Source organism: Laetiporus sulphureus, assembly GCF_001632365.1.
Source record: "Laetiporus sulphureus 93-53 unplaced genomic scaffold LAESUscaffold_24, whole genome shotgun sequence".
NCBI classification, from domain to species: Eukaryota; Fungi; Basidiomycota; class Agaricomycetes; order Polyporales; family Laetiporaceae; genus Laetiporus; species Laetiporus sulphureus.
Window position 1 is genome coordinate 416,531 of NW_024468533.1, and position 18,676 is coordinate 435,206.

General features: G+C 47.2%; 8 protein-coding genes across 8 annotated transcripts; 3 read left to right on the forward strand and 5 right to left on the reverse strand.

Annotated features, from left to right (window-relative positions):
• Nucleotides 1–101: 101 nt before the first annotated feature.
• LAESUDRAFT_813315 (uncharacterized protein) lies at nucleotides 102–2,818 on the forward strand (the record flags this gene model as incomplete). Its single annotated transcript, XM_040914476.1, has 7 exons — nucleotides 102–229; nucleotides 296–513; nucleotides 573–641; nucleotides 1,697–1,974; nucleotides 2,029–2,074; nucleotides 2,128–2,146; nucleotides 2,571–2,818. Exons 2-7 carry the CDS (start codon nucleotides 385–387, stop codon nucleotides 2,816–2,818), a joined length of 789 nt encoding a protein of 262 aa, XP_040763534.1. The 5' UTR covers nucleotides 102–229; nucleotides 296–384.
• An 845-nt stretch (nucleotides 2,819–3,663) lies between these two features.
• On the reverse strand, nucleotides 3,664–6,467 carry LAESUDRAFT_737368 (uncharacterized protein; the record flags this gene model as incomplete). The annotated part of the gene is made up of 10 exons (XM_040910785.1): nucleotides 3,664–3,847; nucleotides 3,869–4,013; nucleotides 4,077–4,154; nucleotides 4,857–5,337; nucleotides 5,365–5,400; nucleotides 5,443–5,787; nucleotides 5,824–6,018; nucleotides 6,040–6,181; nucleotides 6,203–6,278; nucleotides 6,377–6,467. 10 exons carry the CDS (start codon nucleotides 6,465–6,467, stop codon nucleotides 3,664–3,666), a joined length of 1,773 nt encoding a protein of 590 aa, XP_040763535.1.
• A 2,277-nt stretch (nucleotides 6,468–8,744) lies between these two features.
• Nucleotides 8,745–9,194, forward strand: LAESUDRAFT_655250 (uncharacterized protein; the record flags this gene model as incomplete). Its single annotated transcript, XM_040904544.1, has 3 exons — nucleotides 8,745–8,888; nucleotides 8,941–9,105; nucleotides 9,156–9,194. Coding segments are annotated over 3 exons (348 nt in total), but the record flags the coding sequence as incomplete, so codon positions are not given.
• Nucleotides 9,195–11,998: 2,804 nt separating this feature from the next.
• Nucleotides 11,999–12,494, reverse strand: LAESUDRAFT_655027 (uncharacterized protein; the record flags this gene model as incomplete). Its single annotated transcript, XM_040904527.1, has 3 exons — nucleotides 11,999–12,070; nucleotides 12,120–12,389; nucleotides 12,417–12,494. 3 exons carry the CDS (start codon nucleotides 12,492–12,494, stop codon nucleotides 11,999–12,001), a joined length of 420 nt encoding a protein of 139 aa, XP_040763537.1.
• A 45-nt stretch (nucleotides 12,495–12,539) lies between these two features.
• Nucleotides 12,540–12,808, reverse strand: LAESUDRAFT_621005 (uncharacterized protein; the record flags this gene model as incomplete). Its single annotated transcript, XM_040903273.1, has 2 exons — nucleotides 12,540–12,707; nucleotides 12,764–12,808. Coding segments are annotated over 2 exons (213 nt in total), but the record flags the coding sequence as incomplete, so codon positions are not given.
• A 790-nt stretch (nucleotides 12,809–13,598) lies between these two features.
• Nucleotides 13,599–13,880, reverse strand: LAESUDRAFT_655080 (uncharacterized protein; the record flags this gene model as incomplete). Its single annotated transcript, XM_040904530.1, has 2 exons — nucleotides 13,599–13,683; nucleotides 13,774–13,880. Coding segments are annotated over 2 exons (192 nt in total), but the record flags the coding sequence as incomplete, so codon positions are not given.
• A 420-nt stretch (nucleotides 13,881–14,300) lies between these two features.
• On the reverse strand, nucleotides 14,301–15,405 carry LAESUDRAFT_760025 (uncharacterized protein; the record flags this gene model as incomplete). Its single annotated transcript, XM_040912674.1, has 4 exons — nucleotides 14,301–14,483; nucleotides 14,540–14,824; nucleotides 14,888–14,950; nucleotides 15,064–15,405. 4 exons carry the CDS (start codon nucleotides 15,403–15,405, stop codon nucleotides 14,301–14,303), a joined length of 873 nt encoding a protein of 290 aa, XP_040763540.1.
• A 719-nt stretch (nucleotides 15,406–16,124) lies between these two features.
• On the forward strand, nucleotides 16,125–18,138 carry LAESUDRAFT_760026 (uncharacterized protein; the record flags this gene model as incomplete). Its single annotated transcript, XM_040912675.1, has 7 exons — nucleotides 16,125–16,261; nucleotides 16,319–16,420; nucleotides 16,507–16,630; nucleotides 17,164–17,289; nucleotides 17,348–17,484; nucleotides 17,537–17,780; nucleotides 17,956–18,138. The coding sequence occupies 7 exons, from the start codon at nucleotides 16,125–16,127 to the stop codon at nucleotides 18,136–18,138; spliced, it is 1,053 nt and encodes a 350-aa protein (XP_040763541.1).
• Between the last annotated feature and the right edge of the window lie 538 nt (nucleotides 18,139–18,676).

Here is an 18,676-nt window from a genome sequence, read left to right on the forward strand (position 1 = left end):
TCAATCAACGGACTCGGAGATGAGCATCTGCGATGATATGTACCGACCACCCGGCGGCGCCACGAGGCCCACGGGTCTATGCCTCTCGAAAATATTCGTATGAAGGCAGTCCGGCGGTAATTGAGGAATGCAGCAAGCCTGTAGGTTTCCGCCGAACAATTGACCCAATGACAGCGCTGCTGTGCTGTGGGCGGACCGTAGCCAGACCGGCTGCGCTCTGCAGCCTCTGGTCAGTGCGCCCTCCTTCAAGCCCCAACGGCCATTGCGAGTATTCACCACCTGCACGCCATGCCAGACTCCTGCCTCGCCCGTGTTTGCAAGCTTCCGCGCGTACCTGCACCAAACGACCGTCCGGAGGACATCAAGGGCAATCTGTCCCTCGAGATGCGCCAGCTCGCGGTCAACTTCATGCACTTTGCCATCGCAGACGGTGCTGTCTTCGGTCATGTACAACGACGCGCTGGAGGTGTCGACGAACATGAATCTGACCTTCCACGCCTCTGTCGTCGGACTGTATGTGCGATTTCATCCTTTCCTCGCTTCGAAATGTATTCATCATGGCGATCGCGAAGGAGGACGAATCTCAGAATGGTGGGGACATCGCTTGCTGTAAATGGGCGGAGATAAGCGTGCGGTGCGAGGTGCGTGCTCTTCTGCTTAGTGCACGCTCTGGTCTGATCATAGTGACGAATCTATGATAAATAATAAGGACAACGGACGGCTGCTTGTGTCTGCAGTGGACACGTTCGCGATAACGGTATCGAATAAAAACTCGTCGAAGCTATGATAATGCCTCGTGTCGTATCGATATTGTCTCTGCGTGTTCTAGCATTGTCTGTGGGGATCGCGCCGAGCACGGAGCTGACCCAAGTCACCTAGTTGGTCACCCGCATTTTCTTGCTATTCTGCTCAAGTTTCCCATGACGGAATTGGGATAGGGTTCCGGGGGTGCATCTTCTCTGTCGTCCGTGGGACGTATCAATGATTCAATTGACATGAGTGGGCGCTTCAAGCATCTTATACGACGGCATTGCGGCACTGCCCGCTCATTCGCTTCTGCCCTAGACTGGAAGCAGTTGTTTAGTAGATTATTAAAGTTCGCAACAAGTTTTCATCCTCATGCGTACGGGATTCAAGGGAAATACGCAAGAAGCAGAGTCTTGGGCGCTCTTGATGACACTTATCTGAAGTTGATACGCGCCTGCTCCGCGAAGCACGGCGAATTGTAAGCATCAGCCCAAAAAACTGGCGACTGCTGTCAGCTTCATGAAATCCATGCATGCAGCTCTTCAGCTGTCATCTGTTGGGTATCAGCGCTCTGGTACTGCGGAAGACGCAACTGCCTTAGTAAGTCGCGGCACTCTCCGGCTTCATGCACTCACTTAACACGGCAGACATGATGCGATTTATCAATGTGGGAAATTGAGTGTGAATGTTGACTGATTTCTTACACATGTGACAAATATTTGCAACCATGGCATTTCATGTTGAAAATGTTTCTCTTTGACTGTGAATGTGCACTATTTGCCATTTAAATGCTACATTGGCAAACCTTTGTGACAAATGTAAGACATCAGCTGACATTCCCACACTATTTTCCACATTTCTAAATCACATCATGTCTGCTGTGTAATTGAGGTCACATCATTCAAACTCATGCATTCCTCCAGCTGCAGGCGCTGATCATTCTGTACAGTTGGAGATCACCTTCAACCTGTCACCAAGGAAGCAAGGCATACCCTCCAGCCCATTAAGTGCAGCAAGTACAAGAAGGGAAGGAGTATCCCTTAAGACCACTGTCCGTCATGTCTGCGGTCAAAGAATTCAAACTGCAACAAGTCACGCAGACTCAGAGCTGCCAAAGAGAGACATCCAGGATGTCAGCATGCAGCAGCTCCTTCTCCAGAGTCCTGCGCCACCACTGGTAGAAATTTCAGACAGTGGCCTCCGTGCGTGGATGTCCGTCCTCGAAGGGTGAGTCACGATTGTTTCTGTGCAGGACGGGGGAATTGATCACACCATGATCAGGTTCATCATGCTGTTTTGCACACTCGGATACCTCAACTCATTTGGTGTCTAGCAGGCATACTTTACACTCGCTGGGATGTCCAGCTCATTCAATATCAGCTGGATCGGCTCTCTGCAGGTATGTTGTACAAAATTTCATACTGTAGTTACATTAATACATCATCCCAGCTCTTCCTGACATTCTTTATGGGGCTGCCAGCCAGGTGACTGCTGGACAAGGGGTACTTTCACATCACCACAATCGTTGGAAGTGTACTGCTTGTCTTCTCGTGAGTCACGAGCATCCTGAACGATTTTGTTCTGCTCCTGACCACGTGGCATAGGATGTTTATGTTCTCGTTGAACAATCCTCACGATTACTATTAGGTCATCCTCTCACAAGGCATCAGGCTGGGACTCAGTAGTGGACTGCTGTTAGTCTCAGCCCAGTCCATACAAGCTCACCACTGGAAGTGACGGCGTGCATTTGCCATCGAGATTGTGTCAACAGGCAGGTCCTCGCACTGTCATTATATTCAATTTCATGCTAACCGATCCTCCAGGTGCCAGCGTGGGCAGGATTGTGTACCCAATCATGCTCAACCAGCTCATACATGGCTCGGCAGGGTTCGCATGGGGCGTGCGCACATCGGCGTTCTTGACGCTCAGCCTGCTCACCATCACAAACTGTCTCATGATGACACAGCTGCCTGGAAGGGAGGATGGGTTGGCATCTATGGGCATGCTCAAAGCTGTCTTTGCTGACCTCGCATATATCTCGTTGATGATTGGGTATGTCGCTGCTGCTTAGTGTGATCCGATGGCTGCCTAAGATTGTCACAGGTTCTTCCTGATGCTCTGGAGACTGTACTATCCATGTCTATCCTCATCCGTTCTGTGCGCTGTGCTCCGTTGATGCCGCTTCACAGATTTCTACCTCCAACTATGGGTGAACCTCCACGGGCTGTCTGAGAACCTCGCATTCTACACCATGCATACCGTCCCCATCCAAATGCCACATCGAATCACTGACTGCCTGACAGATTGCGATCCTCAATGCAGCCTCGCTTCTGGGATGGGTCATGCTGAACATATTCATGGACGACTTTGGGGTGTTCAACATGCTGTGTCCCATCATCCTCATCATGGGCGTGCTCGTATTCGCAATGTTTGACATGACACATACTGGCTCAGTCATCATCTTTGCGATTCTCTACAGATTCTTCAGCGGATCCTGTAAGCACCTCCACTGTCTGCTGTGCCTATGCTGATCCATAATCATAGACTTCTCTCTCACCGCTGCAGCACTCACATTGCTAGCAAAGAGTATAGATGAAGTCAGGTGCATATTGCGAATAAGCTCGAGCCTGTGCTGTTGGTTGTGTCACTCTATTGTGAACAGCGTCTGTCTCGATGCAGTGTGCTTTAATGGCATTCATCAGAAAGATGCTCATCAGGCTGTTGTACCGTGCCACACTCTGTCGTGCAACAGCGACAACAGCAGTCGACAGAGTGCACGTGAAAACATTACTGGTCTATATTGACAATGCAAATGCATGGCAACCATGGCGACAACAGTATGCTACTATTGTCAGACCTCACAGCTGTATAGTACAATATTTACTGGCTGGCGATAGATAAATTTACACAAGTCCTCTATCTTGATCCCACCATCCCCTCGCAAAGTTCGAACATAAAGAAGTCAATATGTGAGTTAAGATGAAATTGAACATGTCTGCTAAGCATGTCTGACGGTGTCCATGCAGGATCTACAGGGCCATCTCTGAATTCTGGGATAAGGTGGCATGATCTTGAGATACTATTCACATTTATGATACCACTATGGTGTTGAGTATTTCACGTCGAATGTTCAGTTACATAGTATCCTGACTCCGCATGCTTTGCCCGAAAAGGTCTGAACCAATAAATGTATGCGAGCACATCATTGGTGCATGCCAAGTGCTGAGGTACGCTGAAAATCAGGCATACTTGTGCAGCCTGTAGGCCTGCCGAAAACTGTGAGTTATGTGCCTGTATGCGACCTCCATCTAATCACTTATCAGATAAACCTTCACATTCATGGTACGTTTCCCGGTCAAGGACTATGAGCACAGTATCAAAGTGTGCAGGAATAGGCTTGCGATGGCCTTGTCATGGCTTAGCAGGTGCAGCTCATATTTTGTCAATGCATTTCTCATTCGAAATATGTGCATTTGCAGGTAAAAGGATCGAGATCGAACTATAGATGTCAAAGCAGTCATATCGGTTTGGTGCCATGATCCCTGAGTTAGTGATGTTCAGGGCTGGGCTTGGCCTGAAAGCCTGGGCTTGGGCTCAGCTTCAGCAGGCTTGGGCTTGCCAGAATCGCAAGCTGGGCCCTCTGATAGAGCTCAGGCTCAGCTCGGGCTCAGCCCAGCCTAAGTCCCAAGCTTGTTACAGGCAATTAGATTTTCTATCTGCAGTTAATTATCAATGTAAATTCACAAATGATCATCATACATCCATAATGAATCATTTTTCAAGCTCTTAGACAGGCTGGGCAGTGGTAAGGAGACTGAAATTCATTATGAGACCTTGAAGATTGCTTCATTTCATGTCATGTGACCCCCTGCCTTGCCGGGAAAGCATCTATTTTGTGTGACTGAAAGCCCGGGCTCAGAGCTCTGAGCTCGGGCTTTTTCCAATTGAAAGCCGGGCCTCTGTACAGGCTTACAGCAGGCTTGGGCTTGGCTTTTGGCTGCTCGGCCAGGCTCAGCTTGGCCCGGCTCAGGCTTAAAAGCCCAGCCTTGGACAACACTACCCTGAGTAAGTCCTCTTCAAGTAGAGCTCGAGCACCTGAAGAAAATCACCAGCTTCGAAATGAGTTGAGATGTCATCGACAGATACCCAACAGAATATCAGTTGCTTGGGCAGCTGGTAGGTGCACTTGATGTTAGAGTTCATCAGCTGACACAGTGCACGATATCCTTCCTCAGCGTCTTCAGCTGCTTGCACATTGTCGTCTTCCTCGTCATCATCCTCAGCATCATGGTATTCGCTCTTTTCAATAACGTCTAGATCATTCTTCACCTTGTCAACCCAGTGCAGATATGCATCCTGCCGCACTAGAGCCTCCTGTCGCTGGAGCCATGTTGTCATTTGCGAGATATATTCCTTTCGATTGGTCACTTGGTAGGCTTTCTTTGCATAGTCGATGTGAAGGCATTCTGATGTCTCAGTGTTAAATCCATCCAGGGTCCCCAGAGAGTGAATTGCATCAATATAGTGCACCAACACATGAAGTTTTGGTATGTTAAAATGTTTTTGTATGTCCGCTTCTATGAAGGCATCCTTGTTGGCATGCATGTCATCGATGACTTGTTTCATGTGAGTGAGGCTCAGTTCAGAATGCAACTGATATTGTGCATAGTAAATGAAGTCGATGAATGCTCATACCACATGTACTGTACATTTGTCAATTGCGTCTGTGAGTAGTTCCATGAAGACCTTCTGCATTTTCTTCTGCTCCTTCTCAGTCCATTGTGACACACCCGAGATGCCATCTTTGAAATAGCATAAGTGTGCATGTTCTGACATTGCCTGAAAACAATGGTCAAGGTCTTTTTTCCCTAGTAATGCGGTACACCAGGTGACAAAATGGTCTTTGAATATCCCCTTGTGCAGTTGATGGAGGATATCAGACAAGAAATATGCGAAAATGTTAGTATGTGGAAGATCAGCCCAGAACAGTGAGTAGACTGGCCGTAAACCTTCAGTTTCGACACACTGATCTTCGTCTCCCTGACCCATTCACCGTAGTATGTTCGCAGTATTCACATAGCTTCGGGGAGTGGATGCACATGGCTCACCCCGTGCTTTAGGATCAACAATGCAGCATGGACAGTGGTTTTCCTTGCAGCAGACAATCAAACACTGCTCGGGGTAGTTTGCAATGTAGGCTGCAAGTATCAGAAAAACAACGTGGATGTGACCATCTGCACACAACATCTGCATGCCTTGCTGTCCTGCCTTCTGAAGACCATTCAACAAGACTGACATGCAGTGGTGAAACAGCTGGTATTGCACATTCGACCTGGTCTTCTCCTCGAAGCACTTGAGCTTGGGAACTGATATGTAGCCTAATAATGTTGTTGCGTGTGCTAATGGCTGATGACGTGTCACTTTATCAATGTTGCTGATGGTAAGATACACTGACCATGCCATCTTGTCATTGCCAAAAACTGACAGTTGGATCTTATCAGATGCAAGTATCATGGAGGCCACAACTGCACCTGCAGGAAGACGCTCCTGCAAGTTTCACATTTGAGTTCTCAAGCGAGTCGGCTCAGAATTTATGAAGCGCGTACCTGCATCTTCCACCATCACTCACCTGTGCACATCTCTGAATACTCTTGCATACCATTGTGAGTAACCCTTTCAGGTGCATAGCTCATGTGTCCCTGAAATGCCATGTTCCCCATCAGTTCCTTGATGCAATCAACAGAATCTTGAGCCCAGATTTCTACCTCCTCCGTCATTATGCTGTGCTCTCCAGGGCCTAAACGATTACCCTGGACCTCTATGAGCTCACATCGCCACTCTGGATCAATGGGCAGCATGTCTATCTTTCGCATCAATGCCTTTATATTCAAAAACCTTGGCTTTGTGCATGCATGCATCTTTATTGTGCCTTCTGTAAGCCAATGAAATCATTCATTATAATATTTATACTTACGATGTCAAGCTTCAGGAACTCGTCAATTGCAGTCTGTGATGTGCACCTCGTTAACCACTTCACAAGTTCGCACTCCTCGACATTAGCAAATGGTGCCCATGGCAGTTGTTATGTTGCTGACTGTTCTGCCAGATGTTCTTCAAAAATGGTCACTCCATGCCCAAGACTTGCTGCCATGCTGCCTGGGAATGGCTCGCATCTGTAAGTGAACAATTCTTCATCTTCAACCTCTTCGATGGTGACCCTCTGCTGCTTTGCAGGGTTGTCAATGGGTGTAGGAGATCGAGACACATGCAAGTAGTAGCCAGATAAGTCAGGAATAATGTCTTCATTGGGTTCTGCAAGGGTAGCGGCTTGCGGCTGCATTGCACCTTGGTTAGATAGCTTGTCATAGTACGTGGCACATGTGATCCTGTTTCTCAGGTGATGATTCAAGTTTATTACAGATTTGAATGCCTTTCCACAGGATTGGCATTGAGAGCATCGGTTGGTGTGAGAAGACACCATTCTTGTATATAACAATCGTGAGCTACCTCTATCATTCTAACGCATACAGTGCAGTGATAAGTGCTGAGTAGTGGCACTCTCATCTCCAAACTCAAACTGATAAACTGAACAGGATCTAATGCTCAATCCTGACACCCTGCTCGCATTCTTTGAATCATCAAGATGCCCCATCCATCATCTGAGAACATGTCTCAGGCAGACGCAACACCTCATGCTCCCAGTACTCACATGCGACATCCAACAGAAAGGGCACAGTATGTCGGTGAGTGGTTGCGAGGCTAATCACTGATCGCATAGAGGCTAACATGCTCTGCATTGATAGAACAGCCTGAAAAAAACTGGCCATCTCAGAGATCTGCAAAGCGTCATGCTAAGCGTGCAGCCGCAGGTCAGTGTAGGCTCTGCTCTCAATGATGAATGCTCACATTGCATTTTATAGGCACCTTACAAATGGCTGCGAGTGTTGCGCAATCCAGGCAGAATAAGTCTGAGGTAAGGCATATCATGTGAACGCTCTGACATGGCTAACTCAATATAGTTCTCAATGACATCCACCAACATCCTTGGCAACTCACATTCCAGGACCTCTCAGCACATCAATCCCAAGGCTCATCTTAGCATGATGCCGAGAAATGTATCTGTGACTCCAAACAGGGTTCAGACACCACTGATGCATCATAAATCTATCTTTGAGAATAGCAATAGTTAATGTTACACAGAGTGCTCGCTGTCTGAGTCTGCAAGCTACTGCCAGGCTTGCAGCCATGCAAAACTGATACATCAGCCCTCTCATCATGTCACACTTGCCTCCCTCAAGCCCACATCATCATGGTGAACAAGCCATAAGTGCAGAAGGGGACGGTGAGTGTATGGTTCTCTAAGAATCACAAATAACTCACTTTCAGCCCAGCTCACCTTTTCACAAATGTCCGAAAGTTCAAGCTTCGCCAACATGAAGAGGAAGACTTTTTCACTATAGATGAGGAGGATTGTTGACCTTCTCGTCAATGCCAGCGTATAAGTAGTCAACTGTTTCTTATTACTGTAACAGACCTTGTCACTGACCTACTTCAGTGCATTCAGGACCTCTGACTTATGATGCATCTGAAGCCTTCGATGAAAGCGAGGGAACTGAGAAAGATGACAGCGACACAATGTCAGCATGTGACATTCAAAAGCATCATGACAAGCCTGTGAGCCTGCCACCCAAAGCACAAAAGATCATAGAGTGATCAGGTCATCCAAAAGCTGATGACTATGAGGCTTCAGCCTAAGAAGTGCTTATTGCAGCCATTGTCCACTATGTTGCATACCTAAGTACTGTCAATGCCTATCCAGATAAGATGAAGGAACTGGTTGCTGCCAAGAATGCCTGGTCCACAGCATGTGACGACACTGGCATTAAGCTCAGGCCCACTAACGAGCTTGTCAAACTGGCATGTCTTGCGGTGGCACGTATTTGATACATACACGAGATGGTTTGCTAACTGACCTGCACAGATTATAATACAGTACTCACTTTCAAAGTGAACTTAAGACAACTGCACATGGCTATGTTGAGACTGTCTTTGGCTTTCAGATGACTGGTAAGATAGCTGTGAAGAAGCGCAACCGTGCACTTGCAGAGAAGCTCTTAAAGAATGATGCTTTTGTCTATCGGGTGAGTCTCCGCATGATCTCATTGAATGCAACTCATTTATGAAACTTGTCAGAAACTCGGAGACATGAATAACCACTATAAGGGGCTTTATCAACATCGGATCATCCAGTTGATTATCAATAGAGTGTGGTTCAAGGACAAGCAGGATGATGGCATTGTTCTGGACAAAGTATATCACCCATTCCCTTTTGTGGCATTCGCCATTGTTCTGACAGCTGTAAGCATAAACGTCTTTGTGCGCATTTTTTATTGATGAATCCCTTACAGATTGAGTGCACTATTGATGAATGGGTTAGCGGCACATGAAAATATGTAACATTCGCCATCGAAGCCTATAAGCATCGTTTTAAGCACCACCTGAGCACAATCAAGGACTACAATACTACATTCGGTGATCTCAAAATCATGAAGAAGATATGTCAATGTGTGTTGGATGATGGATGATAAGCTTTTATATCTAATTTCGACTCGCAGCTGATTGAGATGCATTGCTAGCATCAATGCAAAAGCCATTCTCATCGAAATGGAAGCAACATGTACCCTTGCTCGAATGCTATCAAGAACGCAATTGAGAAGTTCAGATAGAAGGATGGAAGCCTTACTGACTCAGATGACTCTGACAATGAGGGTGGAAATGGCAGTCACAATGGGCAGCCGGAGGTCGAAGATGGATTGGACCACTAGTGAAGGGGAGGGTTTGAATAAATATGTGCTTGCTCTGCCAATGTTGTAAATGCAACTGCAATAACATTCTTGATACAGCTTCTATGGTGTGAACATGAAGATGACCGAAATATATTGCACACATTGGATGGGTATCACCGTCGTTGCCACACAATGGAGTAATATATATCACTACATTTACTTTATGCCACACTCTGTCATATGCTGTCGCATTTGTGGGAGATGACAGCATGCTCTGTTGTATGCTGTTGTACCTAGTGTTGTCCAAGGCTGGGCTTTCAAGCCCGAGCCAGGCCAAGCTGAGCCCGGCTGAGCTGCCAAAAGCCGAGCCCAAGTCTGCTGTAAGCCTGTATGGAGGCCCGGCTTTCAATTGAGAAAGCCCGAGCCCAGAGCTCTGAGCCCGGGCTTTCAGCCACATCAAATAGATGCTTTTCCAGCAAGACAAGAGATCACGTGACACAAAATAAAGTGATCTTCAAGGTCTCATAATGAATTTCGGTCCCCTTATCACTGCCCAGCCTGTCTAAGAGCTTGAGAAATAATTCATTATGGATGTATGATGATCATTTGTGAATTTACATTGATAATTAACTGCAGATAGAAAATCCAGTTGCCTGTAACAAGCCCGGGGCTTAGATCGGGCTGAGCCCGAGCTGAGCCCGAGCCCTATCAGAGGGCCCGGCTTGCAATTCTGGCAAGCCTGAGCCTGCTGAAGCTGAGCCCAAGCCCAGGCTTTCAGGCCAAGCCTGACCCTGGACATCACTAGTTGTACCTGTGGGGTACAACAGCATACAACATAGGGGGGGGGTAATGACACAGCTACAGCTATGATGTTACCGATGTCGCACAATGTCGGTGGCATGTGTCTTCCTGATGTTGTTTGCATTCCTCATAGGCATGCCGATCAATGGTGCACTGCTGGGGAGTGACGACCAGTGATACCAGCCAACTGTGTTCAGTGGTGTAAGTGGTCCTGCCATGTATAATGGTCCTCGTGCTTATCGTGATCAGGTTGTGCTCATCGTCGGGTCTGTGTTCAAGTTTACCATCATTGCGTGATTCATGCATGCACAACACAAGGGCATGCATCATCTCCAACGGACCAAGCCTGCTTCAAGCACTCTCGCTGCTAGTGTTGTTCCAATGTGCCCTTTGCAAAACAGCATGCAAACTCAGAAATGATAATCCCATCAACTCCGTGATTGATTGCCGTCTTCACCGATGCATAGACGGCATTTAACCGTGGAGCTAATGGAATTAATCTCTCTAACCATAGTATGCAGATGTATAGTGACATTTCTTGTGATATTGATGGGTGCGCTTTCAGGAGGCGGACAGGTTGACGGAGTGATATTCTCTCTCTCCAGACATTGTATGAGATTATGCAACCACCAAAAGTGAGGCAGGTGCAAGCTGATGACAAGCTCACTACTATCATGTTATTCAGGCATATGAACTGGTAGCAATGTCATTAAAGCCTTGGTGTTCAGTGCACAAGCAATCCATCAGCAAAATTGTCGAAAACTTGCGAGGCCCTCACAAGCGCTGGCGACCATTATAAGTGCACACAAGCCTTGTGGATGCTCGCAAGGTTCTTACAAGGGGACTACAAGGCTCGCTGGCTCCTCGCCAGAGAGCTATTAGCCTGGCGGTTTTTTGTGAGCCTTGTATGAGCCTCGCGATGCCTGTGCCAGGCTTGTTTTCTCTCATAAGGATCTTACACTGGTGATCTCACATATGAAGTATCACAATGGTCGCAAATTACTAGGACCGTACTATGTAGTTAGTTAGACCACATTATATATATCATTGCACACAACCTATCCAGCAGCAGAAGCAAATTGATACAAGTAGCATGCACTGATAAGCTCACCATCAGCACAATGTAGCCACATGGACAGTCAGTGCATGCAAAAAAAACAAGCATGGATTTACTAATTCAACGAGCCATAGCAGTCATCATCAAACACGCTCGCATGCTCGTTGTCTTCGCCTGATGCATCATCGCTCGACTCTCCACTGTTGTCGTTATTCGCATCGGAACCACTCGAGCTCTCATTCTCTGAGTCACTGCCTGATGCGTACCTGAAGTTGTCCTCCTCGTCTTCACTCACTTCACCATTTGGATCATCTTCACCTGCATTCGAATCTGACTCTGCACTGCTGTCTTCTTCCATGTCGCTGTCTCTGCCTGATGCCAATGTGTGCATTCTAGTATCTGCTGAGCCCGAGTCTGAGCTGTTGTTATCATTGTCACTGTCTGTGGCAGAAGCCCTATGATTGCTACCTTCAGAGCTATCATCTGTATCTGACTCAGAGTCACTTGCACTGGAGCTGTCTTCTGTGTCTGCATTATCCTCGGCATCACCATCAGTTGATGGCTTATTGTCATCTGCATTCTCCTGGAGCAGCTGTTGTGAGACCTGTCAGATTGACTGGTGGCCCACACCCTTGCTGCGGAACCGCATATACATGTCGCAGTCCACAAATCTGAATGTCTCTATATGAGCCTCGCAATTAGCAGTTCAAATGTACTCACATGTTGACATAGTAATATTGCCAATCTGCATCTTGCTCGGCAGGTGCACATACAAATGATGGCGGCAAAAGCATGTCAGTTATCCCATGTGCGAATCCAGGGATCAAGTGTACTGCCCGCATGACTTGATCAGGATCTAGAAATCTGAATGCACCAGGCTTGTCTGCATCGAGGAAGCCTACATGAGGAAGCCACTTGTGCTTCCATCCCCAGTTGTGCTGCAGGTCGATGCTGTACCAGCGAACCCACAAGAATGACATTCTCTTCAGTGCTGAGACCTGCCTGTCTGTGCCTTGCTGTCATACGTGTGCATGAAAGATGCCAATGATCTGAGCATACCAGTATGAATGAGCATGATCAGAGTCCTCATGGGACAAAACCATGATGTCCATGTGTGTCCTCAGATTGATGGAGTCTTGATTCCGGTGCATGTTGTAGGTAGTGTAGTTGATGCGCAGCACCTTGTGTTTATATAGATGGTCATTGACAATAAGCATGGAAGCATGTTCAGCATCCATATAGTCCACTTCGTCATCATCAAATGCATGTCCTAGCAGCTGGTCTAGTAAATGATCTTTGAGTGATGGTAGAAAATCCTGGGCACCAGGCACCATGTCAACATTTTCACGTGAACCCAGAATGTATCACTCACCTTCAGTGCAGGATCATCAGTGTGCTTGTGCAGCCAAGACGGGATGTGTCTGTGGGCTCAATCACTTTCTGACATGTGAAAATGGGCACGGAGATCTGTCAATGGCAGTGGCACCTCCTTTGCAATGCCTGCATCAACTTTCTGCATGCGAAGGTCTCGCCTGCTTTTGCAAGCTTGACTGCGGCTGGCATGGAGGATGTGCTCATGATGCTGGTGCTTACCAATCTGCAATGCAAATTTATGCTTGCTCGTGCGTGCGAAGAAATGCTTCACATGTCGATGCTCTAGCTCTGCCTGTGTAACATCATATCAAAATGTTTTGGGTCAAGCTGACAGGATGGATATACCACTTGTGTTGATGTCCCATCAGTGGTACCAAACATGTGTATGCTCTGTACATAGTCCCCCAGTGCATGCAGCTTTTAGGCTGACAGGTTGAAGAACTGTGCCTTTTTGGAAGTCGCGGCCTTGGTTGGGGCTGGGTTGCCAGAATTGGTGGCTTTGGCAGTGTTGCGACGCCCACGTGCAGCTTCTTTTTGTGGTAAATCGTATGTGGTGAAGGCTTTACATGTCTCTGCTGCAAAGCGCTGCAAGGAATGCCCTAATGCAGAGATGGCATCCTCTAATAACTGCAGAGTTGTATCTGAATGCAAGCACAGCTTTGCGAGAGCGTGCCAGTTTGCGAGATCAAATAGAAGGTCCATAATAATTTTGTTGTGGTGGCCGGTGCCTATCAGGCACTCGAAGACTGGCATCGTGCACTGCATGATCATTGGTCAGCTTTGTGGTCGGCCAGTTTGAGGCAGCACTATACTTGTAGTAGATCTTCGAAATCTCATGCAGCAAGTTTCTTCATGCCCGATGCATTGTTGCTGAAATGCTGAATCGTGTCTCTGCCAAACGATGGGACTTGGCGGTAGCTACATTAATGTCAATATTTGTTAGTCAGTGCAAGAAGATTTACGTATCGTCTGTTCAATTCTTGTATGGTATCATTGCTGTATGCATACAGGATGCGCAACAGGTGTGTGAATGAAGCCTTCCAGATGCCAAGTTCAAACTCATGCAGCAGATCTGGCATGAAGATGGAGTAGACGTTGAATCTGAAAGGGGACAGACATGTCGCAAATGCGCTCTGAGAATAATAGCAAGTCAATATTAATGCTGCTGCCTCAAAAATGATGCTGTACTCACACGACTCGGGACAATGGAACTGACACTGATTATCTCTTCAATTCTCTTGTATGCAAAGCTATACTCTTGGTAAATCCAGGCACGTGCACGCTCCAAGGCTCACCTGAGGGATTGGCTGTCGACTCATGCCAATTTGATACATTCTCGCATATCCCTTCGTGTTCCGAGTTTTGCTATATTGGCCTTCGAGATCAAGCAATGGGGACATGGACACTTGCCCAGGTACTTGATACAGGCTAGTAAAATCCTGAAAGCAGTTAGAGCAATGATTGCAAGATGGGCAGCATGTTTGAGACATACTTTTCAGGATAATCAGCCGAGTACGTGAAATGCACAGAAAAACTCAGTGCATTATTCCGTCTGCAAATTCCATGAGAATACCATACTCATATGCATGCATAAACTCCTCGTCAAGGAGCAATGCTATGATCACTTGCATCAACTCACACTTGCAATGAACCAGAGTTGCTACCGAGGTGACTGTGTTATAGACTGCCTGGTAAAATTCTTGAATGGTATCTGGTAACTGCATCACATTCAGTTACAGTGAACGCACATGCATATATGATTGAAGAGACGTACCTTGGGAATATATGCGAGATGATGTGCCACAAAAGACGTGGGCTTGGCACTGATGTACTTGGACTGATTGCCGATGAATGCATACATCGGCCACAAAGAAGCGGTGCCAAAATTGGCCAAGTGTGTCGAGTCTGAGTAGAGCATGATGGCTGCTATGACTGGCTCAATGTCATCTGGCTCTGAACATTGAGACTCAAGTTTCTTTTGTTCAGCAATCATCGCATCTGCAGTGTATAGCTCCCCATATAGACGCTCTGGGGGCGAGTCAGAGGATGGCTGCCAGAACTGTTGAAATGGGTGCATGTGAAACTTTTGTGCTGCAGTCTCACGAAAGGCGGTATGTAGCACCTCGAGCAGTTTGCAATAGAACATGCCTCCAATGGTGTACTCGGGGGTGGTGTCATCATGGGCCTGCTTATCATGTGAAGGGGGAGGGAGGCGAATCTTGACTGTGGTCTCATGCCATCCATTCGCTGAGGTACAGTAAATGCAGATGTCTTAACATGCTCGTTGAGATGCTGTACCTTGCGTGTCACTCGAAATGTTGCAAGGTCCTCGCTACAGAAGTCAGGAGCCTGAATTACATCCTGTACAAGGCTGTCTAGGTTACTGAGTGACTTGCGGTCATTGCCATTGTAGAACCACTTCATGAGATGAAAGACTGTCGCATTTAGGAATGGGGCAAAGAACTCTTCTATCATAGCAAGTGCAGACCCAAAGCCTGTCCACCATCGGCTGCTGTTATCTGCTGTGGCTGTCAAGGTGAGGGCTTCGCAGGTGTCCTCGAGACCGAACAAGTCATGAGGATCGTATGTCGGCTGAGTGGAGTAGACACGGTAGACTCCATAGGCATCAGGTTCAGTCATGACAGTGAAATCAGGACATGGTGAGTTTGAGCTGTCAGAGTGACTAGGTGACATGTGAGGAGGTTGTGGGGTGGATGGGCATGGTGGTGATTCTGGAACAGGTAATGCAGATGGCACTGGTGGTACCTCATCCCGGTAGCGCTTTGGCAGACAGATGTGACGAGCTGGATACTCAGATGCTCATGCAGAGGGTGGAGATGGCTCAGGTCCAGGAACGTCGAAAGGAACAGAGTTGATGCCTAAGTACTGGGTTAGTTGACAAACAGAACAGAGTCAATGCATAACGTACCTGGCACATCCTCAACCTCCTCAACTTCATCCACATCCTCAATGCATGCACACTTGGCAGCTGCACACTCCTTCTATCGCCATGTCTTCACCAGTTGATCCTCTTCATGTCTGCGCTTCCGACTCTCATGCACGAGTGTGGTCATCTCACCCAGAAATATCTTGCAAGAGCTCGTGTGAACACTGAGTGTGCGTCGGTCATAAAATGAATCATTATCACAGCCAGGGCAGACATGAGACATGAGAAGGATAAATATTAAAGTGCAGAGCCAGGAGTTCATAATAGAGATAGCAGTTGGATGATGCAGTTCCCTATGTCCGAGACATACGGCTATGGTGCATGGACATGTGACTTGAGAATGGACTGCCATGCATCTTCAAATGTGTCACTTTGGGCACTTCACTGCACGCTGCGCTTTCCTTATCCCACAATGCCTCCTACACGCTCATTGCTTTCCTCAGAGTTCTCGACTTCAGACAGCGACAGCAGCCCATCACCAACACCTCGCAAAAACAAGGACCTGTACAAAGTGTTGTCAAAGACAGTGCACCAATGCTGGATCAAGCTGTAAGTGAAACATTGAATGCACATAAATCTGATGAGTCTAATTCAGTCCATTTGCAGCAATGATGCACCACTCGCACCTTTCCTCGCTGCTGCCAGATGGATTCCACAGTCGATCAGCTCATTTATCGACATAAGTAGTGCTTTTTACTCATCCATAAAGTGAGTAAATGTGGGGCTGGAGAAGGAGAAACTGAGGTAAGCATCGATGTGAATATGAGCCTTGACTGACCTGTGTGTGATGTCAGGGACTTGCATGTGGCCCAGAACATGCAGGTGTATCACACCATCATGGATGTGAAGCTCGGCATATCCGATGTGCACGTGTGCTATGAGAAGGCACCAGATAGACTGCGTGAGCTCTTGCGACAGGTGAGTCATTCTATGCAATAATATATGGTGCGCATATATGCATATTTGCGTGTCATACCATGTGCAAAAGTGATGCTAACATGATGCAGCTGTACTAGATGAGGGATACTGCAAATATGGTGTGATCGTCTGACACGGATGGTCTCAAGAATGATGCGCTGCAGTACATCGAGCATGACCCAAAGGTCGATGAACCTTTGCCGAGACTGGATGACAAATCTGACAGAGGATTCGATCACAAAGTCCTCACCAAACTGCTATGCCCACACAGTTTTCTTGATGAACTGAAGGCAGACTACAAATTGTAAGTGCTTGATAATATGTGCAGAGCAATCTTAACATGCTTGACAGGGGTATTGCTGCATTACGTGAAGGTCAGGTCTCAATTACTGCAGTGGATTGGCTGTCATTTCTATACAACAATGAGCCCTTCGACATCACGGCTTTCAACCACGGGCTGCTATGAGGGCCATTCCTTCTCAAGGTATAATTATGGCAGGTTGGCAGGGCAAAACTAACTGATATTTAACCAGGTCTACAAGCATATTTTCATGGAACCAGGTTCAATATTCGGCACCACGTCAAGTTGCGGCGCCAAGGCTCCTATCAGCAAGAAGAATGGCCTCGAAGCTGCCACCGAGGTGACGATCGCATATGCGGTGACCCAGGGGAGTGCCCTCTGCATCCTTCTTGACAGTCATAATCTGTTGCTTGCAGGCCCACTTTGTATTAAGCAAGCAAGCAAAATGGGGGCCATGCGATGGGAATTTCAACAACGAGCAGTTTTTCGAAGCAATCCTAGCACTATTCGAGGATCCCGAATGGGCCAAAGAAACATTAGACTACTTTACCAAGTAAGCACGAGTCAGATTAATCAGGATGTCTAACACTCTTTATGTACTACAGGGAGGTTTTCAAGGGTCGAGACAAGAAGAAGAAAACAGTGACAGTATCAATGATGAGCCTGCAGGTGCTCAGAGAGATGCACGCTGCATGTAATCCTCCTCCTGCTGGAAATGACGGCCATGCCGCATCTGGCGACCATGAGGAGGGCATTAACAATTGTGAACTGGAACATGATGAAGGAACAGGACCACTACCTCGTGAGGATCTACTTGGTGCATGTCATCCGGACGTACTCATTGTCATGGTGTAAATGCGCATACATTTCCATTCATTTAGGCTCCTCTCTCAGACACGCTGGCAATAAACAAGCATTGCCACATGATGCAGGTAGTAAGAGTCACCCACGGATACTTGCGTGTATCTTCACTGACTATGCTATGGATCTGTGTGGATACATAGGTGGATCAGGCTCGTGAAAGGGGCGTACCAAGAGGTTCAAGAAGTGCAAGCATGTGGATGATGCTGATGAGGACACTGCACATGAGAAGACATTCAAAGATAAGACTCAGAGCAAGAAGAAAAAGGAGAAGCTTATGAAGGAATCGGCGGGTGTTCGAGTCAGCCTGCAGCATTCCTCACGGCGCTCATCGCTGGAGCACTAGACTCGGATGAACTGTACTATTCTTTCTTGGTGGACTTATGGTATACCAGTGTATTCTTTCATTTCGTACAATGTTCGGTGTTATGTATTAGTGCATGTCTATGCTGTGCATGCAATAGGATTTTATTATTTCTATTATTACACTGCAATTATCGCCCATGCCTCGCAAGTCTGTACCATGCATTGCAAGCCGCTGCCAGCCTGGCCACTTTCTCAAGGTTCGCTGGACCTTGCAAGCCCTTGCAACAAATCGAGGTTACTCGCAATGACCTCACCATACTGTTACAAGCCTTACAGGCCTTGCAAGGCATGGTGGTCCTGGCGAGGCCTTGTGAGGCCCTCGCAAGATTTTGTCACTTTTGCTGATGTCCTATGTATGCCACATTTTCCGTTGTTGTAGTGTCTCTCTGACATTGTTTCATAGATGGCTGACCTATCCTTATGCTCTCGCCGTTAGTGATCAAGCTGGGGTGGAGAATCAGCTGCAGAACATAATGGCCGATCTGGATGTGACCTTTAGGCTCAGTGACTTCAAAAGC